This window comes from Megascapheus bottae, chromosome 6 (genome assembly GCF_031878675.1).
Source record: "Megascapheus bottae isolate mThoBot1 chromosome 6, mThoBot2.hap1, whole genome shotgun sequence".
In the NCBI taxonomy this organism is placed as follows: domain Eukaryota; kingdom Metazoa; phylum Chordata; class Mammalia; order Rodentia; family Geomyidae; genus Megascapheus; species Megascapheus bottae.
The window spans coordinates 44,718,516-44,737,721 of record NC_143514.1 but is presented as its reverse complement, the minus strand read 5'-3'; the positions used below and the strand labels follow the sequence as shown (position 1 = coordinate 44,737,721).

Below are 19,206 nucleotides of genomic sequence, written 5' to 3'. Positions count from 1 at the left end.
ATGGAAAAGGTAAACTTTGGAAGCCATGATCAGTTCCATTGAATGTAGGGCCCACATTCTATTAGTTACAACAATCTACTTTTCTGTTTCCTTAATGTTATTGTCTTGGCTTAAAACCTCGGTATCTCCTACAGAATTACTCAAACAGCCTTCAAAAAAGTTTTCTTTGCTGTTAGTTTTGCCTATCTCTAACCTATTCTTCAAATTATTATTATTATTATTATTATTATTATTATTATGTCAGTTGTGGGACTTGAACTCTGGGCCTGGGCATTGTCCCTGAGCTCTTTAGTTCAAGGTCATTGTCCTATCCCTTGAGACACAGTGCCACTTCCGGTTTTATGGTGGTTAATCGGAGATAAGAGTGTCATGGACTTTTTAGTGCCCTGGCTGGCTTTGAACCATGATCCTTGATCTCAGCCTCCTGAGTAGCTAGGCTTACAGGCGTGAGCCATTGCACCTGGCTCAAATTCTTTTAGAATGTTCCTTTTCAAAGCTCAAATACGACTGTGAAATTTACTTGTTTAATATGCTTCAATGGTTGCTTTGGCCCTTAAAATAAACTTCGTACTTTTTAGAAAAATCCTTCACCTACTGGGTTTTATTATGCATTTTGACTTGGACTTGAGCAGAGACCTGTCTGACCTCCTTGGCCTTCTTCATCCTTATGCTGGGCAGATTCCCAGAGGCCCAGCCTCGTTCCCGTCATAAAATTCACCCGGCTCCTGTTCATTGCCAAATGCATCTGTTTTCTAATATACTATATTTGAACCAACTGAATTTGCTTCTATACTATTCGATGTTTTATTTTTATCTCTCTTTTGAGACAGGGGCTCATTATGTAGAGCAGGCCTTTGATCTGGCGATCTTCCTTCCATCTTACCCTCCTGGGTGCTGGGATTAGAGACAGGTACCATCATGCTTACTTCTAATCTGTTTTCTCCTTTTGATGAATGTCTAAAATTCCATTGATTTGAATGACAAAACCTGAAAGGTTGTGCTTGAAGACACTTGTTTATTTGTGAAGTACAGGTGGTCTGTGAACTGTTTGAAATTGTTTCTGTGTGTGTGTGTGTGTGTGTGTGTGTGTGTGTGTGTGTGCATATTTCGTGGGGAGAGAGTGCACAGCTTTTAAGGAATAATCACAAAAATTCATGAGTCCCCTCTATTCCAAGTGGGGGAGATGTAGTAAGGACTGTTGGTCCAAAAGGAACAGAACATAGCTTTCCTCCCAAGTCCTGTGTCTAGGAGTGAGGACGTTGAGGCGTGGCTGCTGCTTCTTCCTGTATCCATTGTCCCTTAGGTCACAATTTGCCTCACATTCTGGGGAATCAAAATTCTATTTCACATGCCTCTTAGAACTGTTTTTTTTTTTTTTTACTTGGAGTGAGTTCCAGATGTCTTATGAGACACCAGATGCCCCAGGAAAGTCAGAGCAGCTTTAAGGAAAATGTGTCTCATTCCTTGGCTCTCTAAACATAAAGGTTAGGTTTCAGGGACAGCTGTGGGGGAAGAGCCCTGAAGGTCTGAAGGATAGCCAGTGCTCCATGTGTCATTGCTCAACGGTGGGAAAAATCCTCTTTCCTCGGGCTATTTGTGAAGGGAGCCTCTCACTGAATTGATTTAAATGTATATTGCAGGAAAGGAAATTGCATTTATTTAGGGTCTTGTACACTGAGAGGCATACTATATACTTTCCCGTGTTTGTTGCATTTAGTCTTCAGAGTAGATGTGGGACGTAGCTAGTGGGAATCTAGCTTCACTAGGTAAAAACTGAGGTTCAGAAAGATTATATGAATGTATTTAAATTTTCTTCATGTTCCATCCATTTGAAAACTTTCAGACATCACCCATAATATTATATAGTTTCTAATCTAATAATGAACTGCTGCTTCTTGGTTTATTTCTGCCAGTCTTCTCATGCCACTTACAAGGTGAAGACTCCCCTGCAGTATTCTGCCTCTTTCAACTACAACATGCTTGCATGTGTAATACACAAACATACACGCATGTTCATATACACTAAAGGCTTGTTGATATAGATGAACCCTAAATATAAGTGAAAGCTGCTTTGATCTAGAATAAGAACCTGCCTGTAGTACATTGTAGCTTAGATTTCTTAATAAATGCTACCATTTGAAAAAATTCCTTGACTCCTTCAATTCTAACCCCCATACAACTAAAATGAAAGAAAGGTATGTTCCAATGTGTCTGGTGGAAACTCTTTTTTTCCTCTTGTATTTTCCAATTCTCTAGCATTCTAACTATAGCCTATACTCTATGGAAGCTTTCAGACCACTTCTAGCTAACAGAATTCCAATCCTGGCTCCTATTTTGCGGAAATATTCTATACTCCAACACTGCTACTTATTTTCTGCAGCCCTTAGGTGATTCGATTGGCCTTTATAAGCTTGAATTCTATTTCATTTATTTTGTCAATAAAACAATGCTTACCTGGATTTCATGATTTGTAAGAAATTAGCTTTGTCAGTGCTAAATAAGCATATAAATAAAGCATTTAGCAAAGTGGTAAGAATTCAGTGGAGTGATGGTGATAAAGTATTATCACCCCAGTTCTAGTAACAGTGGTTGATAGTGATTTCACATGTATCTAAGGTAGCCTCATGATTGGGTTTTGTTTGGATACAGAATTTCTGAATTAATACTGCTCTGGATCTTCTTCTACAAATCTCATTCATATTGTTAATTACCACTCCAAATCAGCATGCAATCCTCTATCAGCAATAAATTACATCAGTCCCTAAAATAATGTCTTCCTAAAGAATGAGACACTGCATGCTGATCTCGCTGGAACCTGGGAAAGGATTGAGAAATGAATTTGGCCTTGTTACTCATTTGTGAAATATTCTTTGGATCCTATCAGCATTTTCTATTATTTAACATCAAAACAGCCCAAATGTAAGTGATTCCTGGGCTAATTCTGCACATTTCGTAATTCCTTCTCTGTCTCATTTTTCTCTCTCAAGTAAAGAACATAAACAAATGTGAGATAGAACCAGCAGAACACAGAGCAGAACCGTGATTACTATTATAGACTATATGTTCGGAAGTAGCCTCTGGAAACTGAACAAATCTGAAATTGAATGACGTTACCTTGGGCAGCGGGAGGCAGCCAGAGAATGAACAATCTTCTTTTCGGAAACTCAGGTGGAGGTTTGTGATGTTGGGTCTGCCGTTGGCTGTCTTTAATGCCATCTTCAAAATCTCCAACAGACTCTTGTTTATTTCAGTCTGCAATCTGGAGTGTTGAGGTGGGGCACTGAGGAGGGTACATGAGAAAAACTATGAAAAGATGGTTTACTTTGAGCAGGGGCACGCAGCTCCCATGCACTGTCTCAGCTCTGCTCTCTACTGGGGATCCCCAAGATCCTACCTATCAACATTTTCTCAGTTTCAGTAACCCATGCAGGTGCATGCGTGTGGAGATGTCACATCTTTTCAGAGGGAGCACTTCAGCCTCTTCTCACGAGGGGCCAGCCAACTGGACTACACTAGATGAGAATTAATCCATCTCCCTAGCTTTTTTGTCCCAGTTGAGACAACAAAGCAAGGATTAGACCAGCCTATTTAATATTACTCTTCTTAAACACTAATCATGATCAGCAGCAAAAATAAGATGTTTAAAATGTGCATTGTCGCAAGCCAAACCAAGCCTAACAAAGATCTGCCAGTTTTCCTAATCCAAGGAGTTTGCCCAGGAGGAGATCCTGAACCAGGGTATATCCTGGACTGTCTTTGACTATACTCTCTATATCTGGAAAAATCCAGAAATGTTTTGGGACTAGGTATTTATTTATAGCCCACTATGCAAATAATAACAAAATATGCTGTTATTTTTTTAAAGTTACAGAAATCTATCATTCAGAATACATCAGAGGGAGTGAACTGCTACTTTATACAGACCAGCGTATTTATAGAAATTGGACTCCTGCAAAGCCAGGCACTTTGTTAATTAATGCACTATTCAGGACAATGCCACTCCCTGTGCTCTGTCAGGAGAGCCCTTAGTGGGGTAGCTCAGATGCACTCCTGCAACAGGCTTTCTGTGAGACTTGCCAGCTGCAGGAAATCGATTCCACACATGCGTATCCACTCAGTACTCAGTGTACTGAGCCAGGGCCAACCTCATGATTTCCTATCCCCAGGAACTTGCAAGAGAAAAGAGAAGACACATTCTGATTTAAATCTACAACACAGATACCTGATTGACAGAGTTGGGACCTGTGTCCTCGCAACAAAGAGAGACTAGTAATAGCTACCCTTCCTTTCTACAAGAATGATGTGGTCTCCTTAGCTGGGGAACTTCATGAACAAGGAGAGGATGTTGAAACATAATATATGAGCATAATATCTATTCAGGTGTCTCTGCAATCAAGTCACATAAACTAACTGAGGGAAGACAGCAATTCTAGTCAACAAATATTTATTGAGCATCTCATATTAAAATATAAATATATATGATATATCAACACACATATATAACATATATGAACATTTCTAGGGCTTGTTGATCCCAACAGGACAGTTTCTATACTTGAGTATCCATATGGAAATATCATTTCCTTTGGATTATGAGCCTTGGAGGGAGGGAACTGGGCCTTGCCAACCTTGGAATTTATTGTGCCCAGAAGAGTGAGCTCTTACAATTAGCTGCTATTCAGGGAGTCAGCAATTGAATGAAGGATCACTGTCAAAGAGGAAACCTGTAGAAAGGAATCAACTGTAACACCTGGCTCAGGGGCATCTGGCCAAGAAAGTTCTAGAATAAAGCAATTGACTCCAATGCTGTGGCTCTTAACCATGACATCACATTGTTAATGAGGTCTTCTGGAAGAATAGTTTAAAAATAATAAAGAAATATGTATAGTATTTTCTATGTACCAGCTCTATTTTCTGTGTGCTTATTAACTCGTCATTCCTACAAATCAATGAAGTAAATCTTTCATATTTCTACTCCCCAGCGGGAGAATCACTGACAGGATAAGTACATGACAAGGGCACCCAGGCATTCAAGGGCAGAGACAGAAGTTGAGTTCAGTTTCCTGGCAAGGAAACTAATGCTTCTCACTGCTGCATTTCTCACTGTTCTCGGAGAATGTGGAGTGTATCATACTTTATTGTGATTCATCTCTGATGATATTTCTCACATCCTATTTTTATTTGCATCCATTTCATTCCCTTAAGATTATACAAAGAGATTTTTAAATTCCTGTACCTCAAACTCTGCTTTTAACTGTAACCCAGGACCCTCACTTACTGACTGAATCTATTTCAGGAATCACACTTTATAGATGAGCCTTGCATCTACATACAATCATGTCTCATTCCATAATGAGGGTTTTCATTTTCACACAATCACCTCATAAAGAGACACATGCTTGGTGTTAAGAAACATATGCACATATGCAACTGCTACAAATAACTTTCTGTGCTGGCCTGCATATGAGAAAGTGTGTGTGTGTGTGTGTGTGTGTGTGTGTGTGTGTGTGTGTCTGTGTGTCTGTGTGTGAGAGAGAGAGAGAGACAGAGAGAGAGAGAGAGAGACAGAGAGAGAGAGACAGAGACAGAGACAGAGACAGAGAGACATAGAGACACAGAGAGAGACAGAGACAGAGAGAGACAGAGAGACAGAGGAACAGAGAGAGAGGGGGGGGAGAGAGAGGGGGGGGAGAGAGAGAGGAAGAAAAATAGTATGTACAAACCAATTGTTGGTGAAGACAAAGTGATTCTCTACTGGCTAAGATGTTGGAGTGGATGCCTATAAGAGCCCACCAACTCTAGTTAAGTAGAATGAACGGTGTTTCAAATGTTGCAACTTTCTTCTCAGTATAATGGTATTAGGAGGTAAGACGCCCTCTGTGAAGTGATAAGCTCACAAGGCTAGATCCCTCATGAATGGAATTTCCCAGTGCCTTTATAAGAAAAGGCCAGAGAACTCTCTCATCAAGTTACACCATGTCAGGATACATAAAAATACTCATTAGATCCTCACTAGATACTCATTAAAACCTACTGGCACTTTGTTCTTGGACTTTCAGCCTTCAGAACTGAGATAAATAAACATCTGTTCTTGATAATCCAGCCAGTCTCAGGTGCTTTGTCACAGCAGCCTGAGCTGTGTGGAGCAGTATGCCTATTGAAAGGGAGAATACCTTTGGCTATAATTACTCTGCCTCTGAGTTTTCTTCAGGTTGCAGGCCGTTACTGTTTTGTTTGGCTGTAAGTCATCTGAAGTTGCATCCTTTAAAAAGCAGAGTAGTTTTTCATAATTTACCTGAAAATTAAATATAAAATAGAATCATCCTTATTTAATTTACTTTGAAGAGAAAGGGATCTAAGGAAATGAAGTATTTTTGGTAAGTTTTTACTACTAGAAGTTTTAAAAATCAATCTAAAATTTAGCATTTTTTGATAATATAGTACTTTCTTTAAACCATGACTTTTTATTTTTATCCCTTCTGGGCAAAAGGTAAAGCTGTACCTCCTGGTTAACCACCTGGTGGGTAGGCAGGGCCATATGACTAGTTCTGGTCAATACGTTGTGAGCAAAAGTGACAAGTGCCACTTTGAATGGAGGCTCAAACTATTGGTTGGAGATTTCTGTAGCATTCTTTCCCCTTCTGCCATCAGGTCTATCCCCTTCCCCCACTACTCCCACGGCTGTTTCATACCCAAAGGAGTACGTGGCTAATTTAATGGAAAATCCACTGAAATCCGGGGTTATTTCTTATTACAAACATAATTCACCCTCTTGTCAGTCCATTCCTTCTCATATTTCTAATGTGTTCATCATATATGCTTATATCTAGATACATTTTGCAGGAGTTCTGGTGGGTGGCCAACTTGAGGGTAGTGAAGGAATGGAAGTGAAAGAAAGAAGCTAGAGTCTGTGATACTCATAAGGCCTCAGGCCAGATGGTGACACTGAACTGAAGGTTCACACAGGCTGTAGGATACATTGCCATTTTATTCCTAAGAACTTCTCATAAAGAGACAACACATTCCATTTATTCTATTAGGACAGGCTAGAAAAAAGAAAATGAAAATTTATTAAACTATCCCTTAAATGCCACCCATAGGATCAATAGTTTCCATTTACCATGGCATTAAACCTTGAGATGGCATGAAACTAGTGTTAAGCTAGGATTCTAGATCAGAACATTTAGATATTAGGGATATTAAAGCCAAAGTGAGCACCATGTCTACAAACTAATTAGACTTAGAGTCCAGGCCTTCCTTTTTGGAAATTGTTCTCTCTGTAGTCATGCTATGTATACACATGATTTGCTCAATGCTATTATTTCTTCCTATATTAGGGAGTTTTCCTATGGCTCGGGGAATTTAGTGGTGCTTATATCATATGATATTCAACTCACTTTCAAAGATTAACAGTTTACAAAGTCCTCTGGCCTTGGCAATGGATAAATTATATCTATAGCCTGTGTCTGCCATTATTCCCTGCGTGACCCTGACAGTCTCCAGGCCTCACTTTCTTAGGGTACCATGGTGGTGGTAAATCGTATTTCAAAGATACTCCTCTCCTCTAAGAAACTGGAACATCATACAGGTGATCTTAGTCAAGCTCTCTATTCTTTTTATGAACCCACCTACCAATTCGGCCTCCTGAGTGAATTTAAGTAGATACATTATGTGAAGTCTATACCCATTTTCACAAAGTTAAGAAAAGACACTGTTGGGACAGGAAAGCACTTTAAAAAAGATATTCAAAAGAATGTGAGTGTGTGTGGCACATGTTTAGAATGCCAGCTGCTGGAAGATAGAGTTTGGGAGGGTGGTGGTTTGAGGATATTCTGGGCAAAAACTTGAGACCTTATCTCAACAAAAAAGCTGGACATGGTCAAAAGATCGTGGCCTAGGTTAAAATTGTGAGACTCTACCTGAAAAATAACTAAAGCAAAAGAGGACTTGAGGAATGGTTCAAATGGTAGCAAGTATAAGGCCCAACTGCAGTATCACCAAAAATAAAATGTATAAAAAGGATATTAAACAGAGCTAAAAGCCTTCAGCGTATTCTCTGTTCCCAATCTATTCTGTCTAGAAGTCTCTGTGTAGGAATATGAGTAAAGGTTATGTTCAAGAAAGAAACTGTAATTCCACTAACATGGTGGGTAAGAAAAGAAAAGACAAAAATGAGTCCACGGTTAAAAGGGCAAGATGGACATACCATTTCAGGAGAGCCTTTCTTGGAGAATCGCTGGAAAAGGAGCTTGACTGTGGGTAACTGCAGAGGAACCTGGTGCCTCATGAGGAGGCGGCTCATCTGTGACTGGAGGAGAAACCCTGAAGAGACGGGGTCCAAAGTCTTCAGCTCCTTCTGAAGGCTGTGTAGCAAGCTGGAGTTCAAAGACTGTGCCTTGAGTTCTCTTCTGATCAGGGCAAGGAGAAAAATATCTTCTCTTTGCATTCCATTTGGCCTCTGGCCAATATCCTAAAGGTAACCATAGAGGGGAAAAAAGAACAGGGCTTTGAAACAAAATAACTTAATATCTAAGCAAGGAAACAGAAGCCACTGGGGCTGATATCAGAGCAAGGTGGTAGCACTTGGAGGTGAGCATTGATCTGGATGATTGATGTCATGTTCAATTGGCCTCAGATATGTTCCATAGAGAAGGAAGGAAGGAAATCTTTTCAAAGTACACACACACACACACACACACACACATACACACACACACACACACACACACACACACTCACACACACACTCTAATACCTCCCATCTATCTATCTTATCAAATAGTACCTTTGATTATACAAGAATTCAGAGGAACCAATCTTAGAGGCTCGTTAGATTGGGGAGTTGAGTACTAGAAAGTGCAGAAACAGGATGGAGTCCACATTCCGAATTGACTGGGAGTGTTGTGACCCTTCTGGAAAACTTTGGAAAGAAGACAGATGGAAATGCACTGTCATAATTGGCTCGTGTCTGTAATTCTAGCCAAAAAAGAGGATGATAACTGAGGATGGAAGGGGGAAGCCAGTGGAATTAAAAAAAAATCCATGAAACTCTTATCTCCAAGAAACCAGCAAAATGTTAAGAGTGAAGGCAAGAGTCTAATCAGTCATGAGCAAATAAGCCAAGGAAGAATAAGAGGTCCAGTGCAGGCACCAAGTGCAAATAGAGGCAGGTGGGAGGAAAATGAAGACTGCAGGTGAGATCTATAGGGTTTTCTCAGGAAGCTTCCTGGAAATCTCCCTAAACATGCAGGGTATGTCTCATCCTTAGACTAGCTCATCTCCTGCTGGGCATGGAGTATTAGAGTCAACAAATGATGCTCATTCATTCACAAAGAGAACAGACAATTCAATATACACACCTCAAGTTGACCGGAACTGCTCCTTGCCATAAGTTCCAAAGATGAATCTTGAAGCTCTCTCTTGGGGAGGCCATGAATATAGGACAAGGCCTGGTCTCCAGTTGGTACAGAATAGCAATGGACATTTGTCTGCCTGGGATTCTTACAAAGACAAATGGAAGCAAGGAAGAGAAGAAAGGATGGGACAAAAAAAAGTATATGAATGAGCCAGCCAGGGTCTCTTGACAAAGCGCATCTCTGAATGAACTTGAGCCCATGCCTATGCAGTCTATGAATCACTGGATCCCCAAAGAAGAAAACTTGTCTCACATCATTTTGAACATTATGCCATTAGCATGTGCTTGACAAGCATGGTAATAGGTACTGTCTCATCTGGGCAAGAAAGCTGTCTGTAACAGACAACAAAAGAAGTAGAACATAAGGTGTTGGTTGGTAAATGTGGGATGATTTTTTAAATGGCTTTGATAATAATGAAGACAGCTATGAGAACACTAAGCCTGTGAAAAGTTTGATATGATTTCTCACGACTTGTCCAACAGAAAAGCTTTTAAAGAGCTCATACTGATACTTGCAAAGGTTGGACCATAAAGGTTTGTGACTCATCAATATTATATCTGTGATCTTTCCTATACTAAAAATGCAAAGTCCAAAAGATGTTGATTATGTCTCATAATAATAATATAGACGTAAGTTTTCAAAACTATTGAAGACATTTTTTGAAAAAAAGTATATTTTAAATATATAGGGGTAAGCAGTGAAATTATGATGTTTTCAGGTCATTTACAATAAATAATTACATTCTGTTCTATTTAAATGCCAATTCATTCTTAGGCTTATGAGGTAATCAGTGGGCCCAGGGATGCCTTGTGTCCTGGTCTTCACCTGTATTCCTAGACCTTTATTATTTAGCTAGATTAGTCTATGTGAGCAGTAGCATACTGAAGAAGTGGTATCTGGGGATATTTTTGAGATTTAAGTTAGCAAAGATGTGATGGCTTGGGATTTTGTTGGGCTTCTCCTCTCTCTCTCTCTCTCTCTCTCTCTCTCTCTCTCTCTCTCTCTCTCTCTCTCTCTCTCTCTCTCTCTCTCTCTCTCTGTGAAACATTGAGACATTTACCCTGTGAAAAGCCTGCTACTAGGTCTTAAGCAGTTGTAATGAGAGGGGTAAAAACTGAGACAGTGAGCCTCAGTCAGCAAGAAACAGAAACCTCTGTCTTTGGACATGTAAGTGAATTTGAATTTGAATGTGGCTCCTTTTAGCCTTGGCCAAGACTTCAGGTGGCTGTCTGCCTTCCTGGGGGTCACCTGGAGTGAATTTTCAAGTGATCTCCGACTAGAATCCTGTGTCTCAGCTGTGCCTAGCATATTTACAAATTTACATGGTATGTTTGGGATGCTTTCTTATGCAGTGGTACAAGATGAAACTAGATTTATTTATTTATTTATTATTTTTGTCAGTCGTGGGGCTTGAATTTTGGGCCTGGGCACTGTTCCTGAGCTCTTCAGCTCAAGGCCACCACCCTACCCCTTGAACCACAGCACTACTTCTGATTTTTTAGTGATTAATTTGAGATAAGAGCCTCAGAGACTGCAGTGCTTGGGCTGGCTTTGACCCCGCAATCCTCAGATCTCAGCCTCCTGAGTAGTTAGGATTACAGGTGTGAACCACCTCACCCAGCTCATTTTATTCTGTTTTTTTTTAATTTATTTTCATGAATTGATCTCTTAACATTTAAGTGCCTTTTTAATTATGTAAAATGTTTATGTATTTCTTAAGCTAAATCAACAAAACAAGATTGGTTCAGAAAAGTATGGTTTCTATTCTTGATCCTTTTTGTCCTATCTGTTCACAATAACCATTCCCCCCCAAAAAATTCTCTTAATTCCTTTATTTTATAAAATAAAGACATAAGTGAATGATGGAAAAATACCTGGTAATAATAATCTATGTGCTTTTTTCTACTTTCCTTGTAGCTAATTAATAATATAGCTTGCTATATTATTTCTGTCTGGTGATATTTATATATATATGTGTATAAATTATTTATTTCCCCTATTTGTAGTTTCATAGTACTCCATCTATAGATCCACTTTGGTTTATTCAATAATCCTCAATCCTTTACTGATGTATATTTAGATTGTTAATATTTTTAATGCAATGGTAATATTTCAGTGAAGTTTTTTCTGCATGATTTCTTGAATAGTTTCCCAGTGTGTCTTTAAGCTAGATTTCTAAAAGTGAGATTTCCATGTCAACAACCAAGTACATATAAAGTGCTGCTAATTATTTTCAAATTTCCTTCCCAAGTGGTTATTTCATTCTAAATTTCTTCCATAAGTAGAGAATCTGTTTTGCCTTAGCATTCCTACCAACTATGTTATAAATTTCCTGGATTTTTCCAGTGATGAATTGTATCTTAAAACGAATTGATTAATATTATTCTTGTTGTGAGCAAGAATCTATCTTCGAATATGTTTAGGAAACATTTGTGTCTGTTCACATTTTCCCATTTTTCTAATAGTTTACTCCCCTGTTATTTATGCATATTTAGAAGTTTCTCTACACTAATAATCTATTTGTATATAGTATGATAGATGGTTTGGAGAAAACTATGCTGATTATAGTAGCTCTGGCAATATACCAATAGTAAAATTAATCTTTTTTTTCTATGCATTTAACTTATAGTTGAGGAAGTTTTCCGTTTTCCTGGTTAATAGAGGAAGGCATTCAGATGTACTTGTAGCATAGTTTCTGCTTTTTACACTCATGTGGGATATGTTTAAGTATGTATTTCATATGTGCATGGTATATGTGGAATAGATCTAAATTAAAGTTTCTAGTACCATAAGTTAAAAAGTCATTTAAAAAGTCTATCTTTTTCTCCGTACCAGTGGCAACTAGCTAATTGGGAGGCTGAGATTTGAGGATTGCAGTTCACAGATAACATGAACAGGAAAATCCAGGGTACTCTATTCCCAATAAACTACTTAAAAAACTGGAAATGGCACTGTGGCACACACACAAACACAAAACAACAACAGCAACATACTTTTTACCATTTGTGTTATAAAAATTATTTTTTCATATACAAGCTACTTTATATCATTGGATATATTTCTGATTTTTTCTTTTTAATTCCAGTTATATTTTATCTGTTTATATGATTAACAATTCTAGTTTAGATGTAGAGATTTTATATCATAACATCTGGTAATGATATCTTACCTATTATCCATACCCTTTTTTCCCTTCCTTCCTTCCTTCCTTCCTTCCTTCCTTCCTTCCTTCCTTCCTTCCTTCCTTCCTTCCTTCCTTCCTTCCTTCCTTCCGTTCACTTTTTGTTGGTCATGGGACTCAAATACTGGGCCTGGGTATTATCCCTGAGATATTCAGATCAAGTCTAGTATTCTACAAATTGAGCCACAGCACAACTGCTCGTTTTCTGGTGGTTAATTGGAGATAAGAGTCTTAAGGACTTTTCTGCCCAGGCTGGCTTTGAACTGTGATCTTCAGATCTCAGCCTCCTGAGTAGCTATGAGTACAGGCATGAACCACCAGCACTTGGCTTATACCACTGCTTTCTTTTCAAGAATTCCTGACTTTTGCTTGTTTCTCCAAATTAATTTGATAATCAATATGACTACTATCAAAACAAAACAAAAATCTAAAAATTCTGTTGGAATCTCATCAAATTTATATATTCCTCTGGGGGGGACTGATATCTTAATTGTGTCAATTCTTGTCTGTTGAATAATATATAATGCTTTTTTATTTTTATCAGTAAATAAGTAGACATTTTTATTATTTTTAGAAGTTGATTTACTTATTTAGTCAATCTAGTTATTTACCTATTTTCTTTTTTTTCATATATTTTTTATTGTAATTAATAGAAGGGTTACATGCTATTTGCCAGATAGATGGTGCATTAATTCACATACATTGATACCCTTTCACATGTCTTGGTCCCTATTTCCCTCCCCCCCACCCCCACCCCTCATCTTGTTTTCCCCCGTTCCCTATCCAATTTCAAATAACCAAATACAAATATATCCGATATATCAGGTAACAAAGTGAGATACTGTAACAATATGAGATAACCAAGGGACAGCAAAAGAGATGAGAAATAACATAGTACGTTAAGAACAACAATCATTCATTATATGGCTTATGTTTCTATATCCTAGAGATCCTTTCATTCAGCGTCCTACTATATGGCCTTTTGTATCAAGGTTTTGCTCTATTGCAAATCTCTGCTAGGAGAGCCCAAGGTTTCTACTGATTATGACAAATGAGGGAAACCATTCTATTATAAGTGGTGTTTCCTTGTGCATTTTATCTTCTAACTAGTTTCTGTTTATGTATATGAAGGCCATCGATGTGAGTTATTGTTATTATAATTTTATAGTTTGTCAAATTTTCTTGTTTTAGTAGTGTTCCCTTGTTTTGAGTTTGTAGGATGTGTAATCTTTTTAGAAGATGACAAAACAGGTTTCCCGTTTCCTTCTTAAGAATGATGTACATAATTTATTTCTTGTGTTGGCTAATACTATCAGCCTAATATTAAAAAAAACAGGGGGATCAACAAGATCTTGACTTCTAGATTGTAATGGGCAACTCATTGATGTTGTTTCCTAATTCAATTATATGTTACCTTTGGGACTAATACACAGAAAGAACAATTTTGTGAACAAAAATGAATAATCCACAATTCTTATTCTAAGGAGGCTTACAGACGTGTCAAGGAAGCCAAGAAAATAGCCTGTTTGAATAGTAGTACCACATCAGGTACAGAGATATGCATGGACTAAGTTGGAAATACAGTAGGAAAGGCACTGACCTCAGTCTGGAGAATCAGACAATAACATTTCTTGGTGGGGTTTATATCTAATTTGAGAGCTCAATAGGAACAAAAGTTAATCAAATAAAGATGGAGGGACAAGAATTTCACCCAAAGGAATTACCATAAACAAAGGATAGAAGGTAAGAGGGAAAAGAGCTCTATTCCTGGAAAGGAAAGATTGGTGATTGGAAAGAAATATAGCAGATAGAGAGCTGGGCCAAGAGGGTGAGTCAACCAGTTTGAATTTTATTTATTTATTTATTTATTTATTTTTTTCCAGTCCTGGGCTTGAGCTCAGGGCCTGAGCACTGTCCTTGGACTTTCTCAAGGCTAGAGCTCTACCACTTGAGCCTCAGCACCATTTCTGGCTTTTTTCTATGCATGTGGTGCCGAGGAATCAAACTCAGGTCTTCATGCATGCTAGGCAAGCACTTTAACCACTAGGCCAAACTCCCGGCCCCGAGTTTGAATTTTATAATAGGGCAATGAGGATTTATCAGTTAATTGGTTTAAGAGTTTTAAGCATGAGAGGCACTACGTGATAAATGGTTTTCAAGTTCTTCCTTAAAGATAGGTATTTATATCCTAGACCACTGGTGTTGAGCTTGCCCAGGGCATTTGCTTTACCCTGTGGGATAGTAGTGGGCTCAAGCAATGACTTAAAAACTGCTCATGTCTTTGAATCTGTTGGTTTGAAGTATTTGAAGAATCCACCTGGCCTCAACCTAAGTTAAACAAAGCAGACTTGAACAGTTTTCAGCCAAATCCAAATGGGATACAGATGTGTAGCTTAGTTCACATCTGGGAGGCACTCATCTGTGGGTGAGAGCACACACAATTATTGTTATAAATGACTGAATTCTGTGTGCATTGTTACATAGAAATATTTACTATCATAGCTGGATAATACAAAAAAGACATTTCAAGGCAGTCTAGTCTTTTTGAAGATTATTAACACATCCAGTGAGTTAGCATTGTGTGCTGACCAGGATAAAATGAACAAAATGAGAGAAAGAAGACAGTTTGAGATGACTGAAGGTGAGATTGGTTGGACACCAAAGTAGAGGAGAGAGAACAGGAATTCTTTGCTCAAGTTTGTTGCAGACACACTGGAAAGAATGGTGAGCATTTTGTGAGATATAGACCCCAGGAAGCAGAACAAGCTAGCAAGAGCAATGCTATGGTGTGAACATGTTAAGTCTGCATGGCAAATGCACAGATAAGTAGGAAGGCTGTCCACATCTGTCTACTCAGCTATTCAATGGGGATCACATCTTGAGTTTCTATCCACCTCACAGGAATAGTGTGAGGGATGAAGAAGAGTTTGCAAATGAATTTGAGGGCTCGGAGTGGTAGAGCACCTGCCTAGCATGCATGAAGCCCAGGGTTCGATTCCTCTGTACCACATACACAGAAAAAGCCAGAAGAGGTGCTGTGGCTCAAGCCAGAAGAGGCTCAAGTGGTAGGATTCTAGCCTTGAGAAAGCCCAAGAACAATTCCTGGGACCTGAGATCAAGCCTGAGGACTAGCAAAAAATAAGAAAAAAAAGAAAAACTGAAAAGTGCACCTATCATCTTCAGTAGTTATTAAAAAGAGAATGCTTACGGTTTTACTTTCATGCTGCCAGTTTAAAAGGCACTCTCTAAATTTACTTTTGAAATTATGCTACAGAATTTATTGCAGTCATAGTCACATATATTTCTCCCTCTCTTTTTTTCTTTTTACAAGAGAAGGCAGAGATAACACTTCTGAGAAACAGTATATATTTTCAGACTTACCTATAAGGAATAAACTTTTGAAGGAAAAGATCCCACAATTGTAGGACAGAAGAACCAAGGTCTCTTCTCGTAAGAACTTGGACAAATCATTTAAGCTCTCTAGATTTTTCATTCTTTTTTTTGTGTGTGTGAAACAAAGCTTTATATGTGTCCAGTCCTAAGAAATCTTGTTCTTGTATACATAAAATGATGGGTACTCATAACTTTTATTATTCCTTTATCTTCTACCAATGATTCTCTTTGGACTTATTCAGTTATTTTTAACTTGCCCTCACTCATGTTAACTCTGTCTTTATCGGCAACTCCTTTTCTTTTTTGGAGCAAATTCAGTGGGTCCAGATTGCCTGTTATGTGCCAAGCAGGAAAGCTTATTTTCATCTATGTGCGAGGGATAAAGATCTAGAAGGAGTTCTGATTGGTTTGCTTCTTTAACTGCGGCAGGATTCCATTTACCACTTAGTCAAGGTGGTAATGAGGGTCTCTGTACCAGGCAACTGTGGCTGCCATCTGGCAGGCCAGCATTACATGCCTGCCTGGCAGACAGAACCAATTAGTCAGTCCCCACACCTCCCACGAAGCCTTCCTGTGTTTGGTAACTGGGAGTCAGCCCTGCAGAGCCTCCTGCAAATCCCTGAGTTCTGAAGGAGGAGGGGCGAACAGTTTCTTCTCTGATATCACAGAGGTAGTGAAGACTCCTGAACAAGGAGACTCAAGAATTGCTCACCCAGGAAATATGGTACCCATCTGATGAATGAAGACAGAATCTAGGCTAGGAACAAGGCAGCCAGGAACATGAGTAGGTGGGACAAGGAACAAATTTCCGTTGTTAGGAGGAGAACTAGGATTAGTTTAAATGCCCATAAATGCTACTTAATGAACTATGTGATAGCCAAACAAAGGAACAGGTGCAGGTTGGTGATTTAGGACTTAGAACTTGGGCTTTCCTGTGTCTTCACTTCTTCCCAGCCTTATGACCTGGGTCTGCTCAATGACCTGTTTGTTTCTTGATATCTTCACCCATGAACTAAAGGTAATAAAAGTTCTTACTTCATTGGGTTCTTGGGAATAGTAAATTAGTTAATACGTGTGAAGAGCTTAGAATAGCGCCTGACTCATAGTAAATGCGTTCTAAGTGTTATCTGAGTATGACTCTCATAGCGTCATTAAAGATACATAGGGTGGAGGTTTTCATGCCAGTGGGAGAATTCTTGACGTGGAATGATTTGGACAGGAAAAGAAGTATATGCACATAATCATTTTCATTCTGTATTTATCCAAGGAGGAAAGAAAAGGGAAGAAGACCGCTGGTATTCTTTGCCTGAATGTTAGTTTCTCATTTTTTAAAAAAAATATTCTTTGGATTTTCAAAATGTCTCTATATCCAAACACTATTTTAAAATTAAAAGGATAAATTTTTTAAAAAATGGGTTGAGAAGACGAAGGAATCTTACCTGCACATTTAGGAATCACTTCACAGAAATAATACTTCCACCTACCAAAGACCAAATAATAAACTATACCTGGAAGCAATCAGCCAATAGTAAAGTATACAACGCCCAGCCCCAGTATGGGGACTTGAACTTAAGACCTGGCCTTATCGCTTAGCTTTCCTACTCAAGGCAGGTTCTCTACCATTTGAGCTCTCGGTTTTGTTTTCTTTCTTTTGTAATTTTATTTTATTGTTAGGGTGATATATAGAGAAGTCACATTACAGTCATAAAGTAGTGAGTACATTACTTCTTGAACATTCTTATCCCTTCCCACATTTTTCTCCCACTTTCCCTCACCACCCCTTCCCAAGTTGTGAAATTCATTTCTAACATTACTGTCTTGTGAATATTGCTGTTATATTGGTTCATTCTTTTTTTTTTGCCAGATCTATGGCTTGAACTCAGGGCCTGAGAACTCTCCTTTCTCAAAGCTAGAGCTCTACCACCTGAGCCACTGCACCATTTCTGGCTTTTTCTATGTATGTGGTACTGTGGAATCGAACCCGGGTTTTCATGCATGCTAAGCAAGCACTCTACCACTGAGCCAAATTCCCAGTCCTATTGGTTCATCCTTTATTCTTTGTCTCATCATCTTGTTTTTCCCCTTCCCTTCCCTTATTCAAATAAACAAATAAATGTATATACAATACACCAGGATGCCAAAGTCAGAAACAACAAAAACAGGGGACAAACCATAAGGAAAAAAAAACCCAACAGAATAAAACCAAAACCAACAGAAAAAAACCCCAAAAGAGTAAAGAAATAACTTCACATAGTACATAGAAAACAACGACCATAAGGATAAACCTCTTGTTTCCCTATCCTGGAGTTCATTTTGCTTAGGTTCATCCTACATGGCCATATGCGCATAGCTTTTGAGCTATTGCTCTCTTCTTCTAGGAAAAATCCTAGATGCATCCTAATTATTACAAATGAGGGAAACTATGAAGCCTATGTTCCTTTGGGTTTGGCTTACTTCACTTAATATGATTTTTTTCCAGGTCTTTCCATTTCCTTATGAATGGGACAGTATCATCTTTTCTGATGGCAGCACAGAATTCCACTCTGTATAAGTACCACATCTTCTTGACCCACTCATCTACTGAGGGGCAGCTGAGTTGGTTCCATATCTTAGCTATGGTAAATAATGCTGTGATGAACATGGTTATGGGGGTAGGTGTCCTTTGAGGACATTTGGGTAAATGCACAGAAGTGGGATTGCTGGGTATTAGAGGAGCTCCAGTTTTGAGTTTGATCCTTAGATCTCAGTCTCCTGGTAGACAAGTATTACAGGCATGAGCCATCAACAACCAGCTCAACATATTTTTTTCAATAGTAATAGTCCTATCAAAGTCATCGTTGGGGGGGCAATAAAAACAACAAAAATATATCAATGCTAGAATGTCTGCAATAGATTATTTTACCTATTTGGATTCATTGTCTGTTGCTCTAATCAGGCACTGAATACAGTCAAGGGCACTTGAATTCCAGGCTAAGCTGTGCCACTAATCTAGTGAAAAAGTCATTGTTAAAAACGAACTTCCATGTTCAACTAAACCTGGTGGAAAACAGTCTAAAGTTCAATGGTAGGCTGTAAATGACTTCAATTTGTAACATGTCGCATGGTTCTTAAAAGTAAAAGATCACAAATCCACACACATTCATTTTCTCCTATCACTAAAGAATGGCTAACATCTCAATGACTTAAAAAGGACTATCAAAATTATAAACTAAAAAT

The 19,206-nt window shown here is 38.5% G+C and overlaps 1 protein-coding gene across 3 annotated transcripts in view; it reads right to left on the bottom strand.

The window, feature by feature from the left end:
* Positions 1–19,206, bottom strand: part of C6H1orf87 (chromosome 6 C1orf87 homolog) — a 60,292-nt gene that overhangs the window by 28,643 nt on the left and 12,443 nt on the right. For 2 of the 3 annotated variants that reach the window (XM_090333731.1, XM_090333730.1), the window contains 4 exons: positions 9,360–9,500; positions 8,207–8,470; positions 6,174–6,295; positions 3,115–3,280 (listed from right to left, as the gene is read on the bottom strand). In XM_090333731.1, coding sequence (XP_090189857.1) covers positions 3,115–3,280; positions 6,174–6,295; positions 8,207–8,470; positions 9,360–9,500 — 693 coding nt within the window. The remainder of the gene's footprint in view (positions 1–3,114; positions 3,281–6,173; positions 6,296–8,206; positions 8,471–9,359; positions 9,501–19,206) is intronic. The other variant, XM_090333732.1, reaches the window with a different exon arrangement.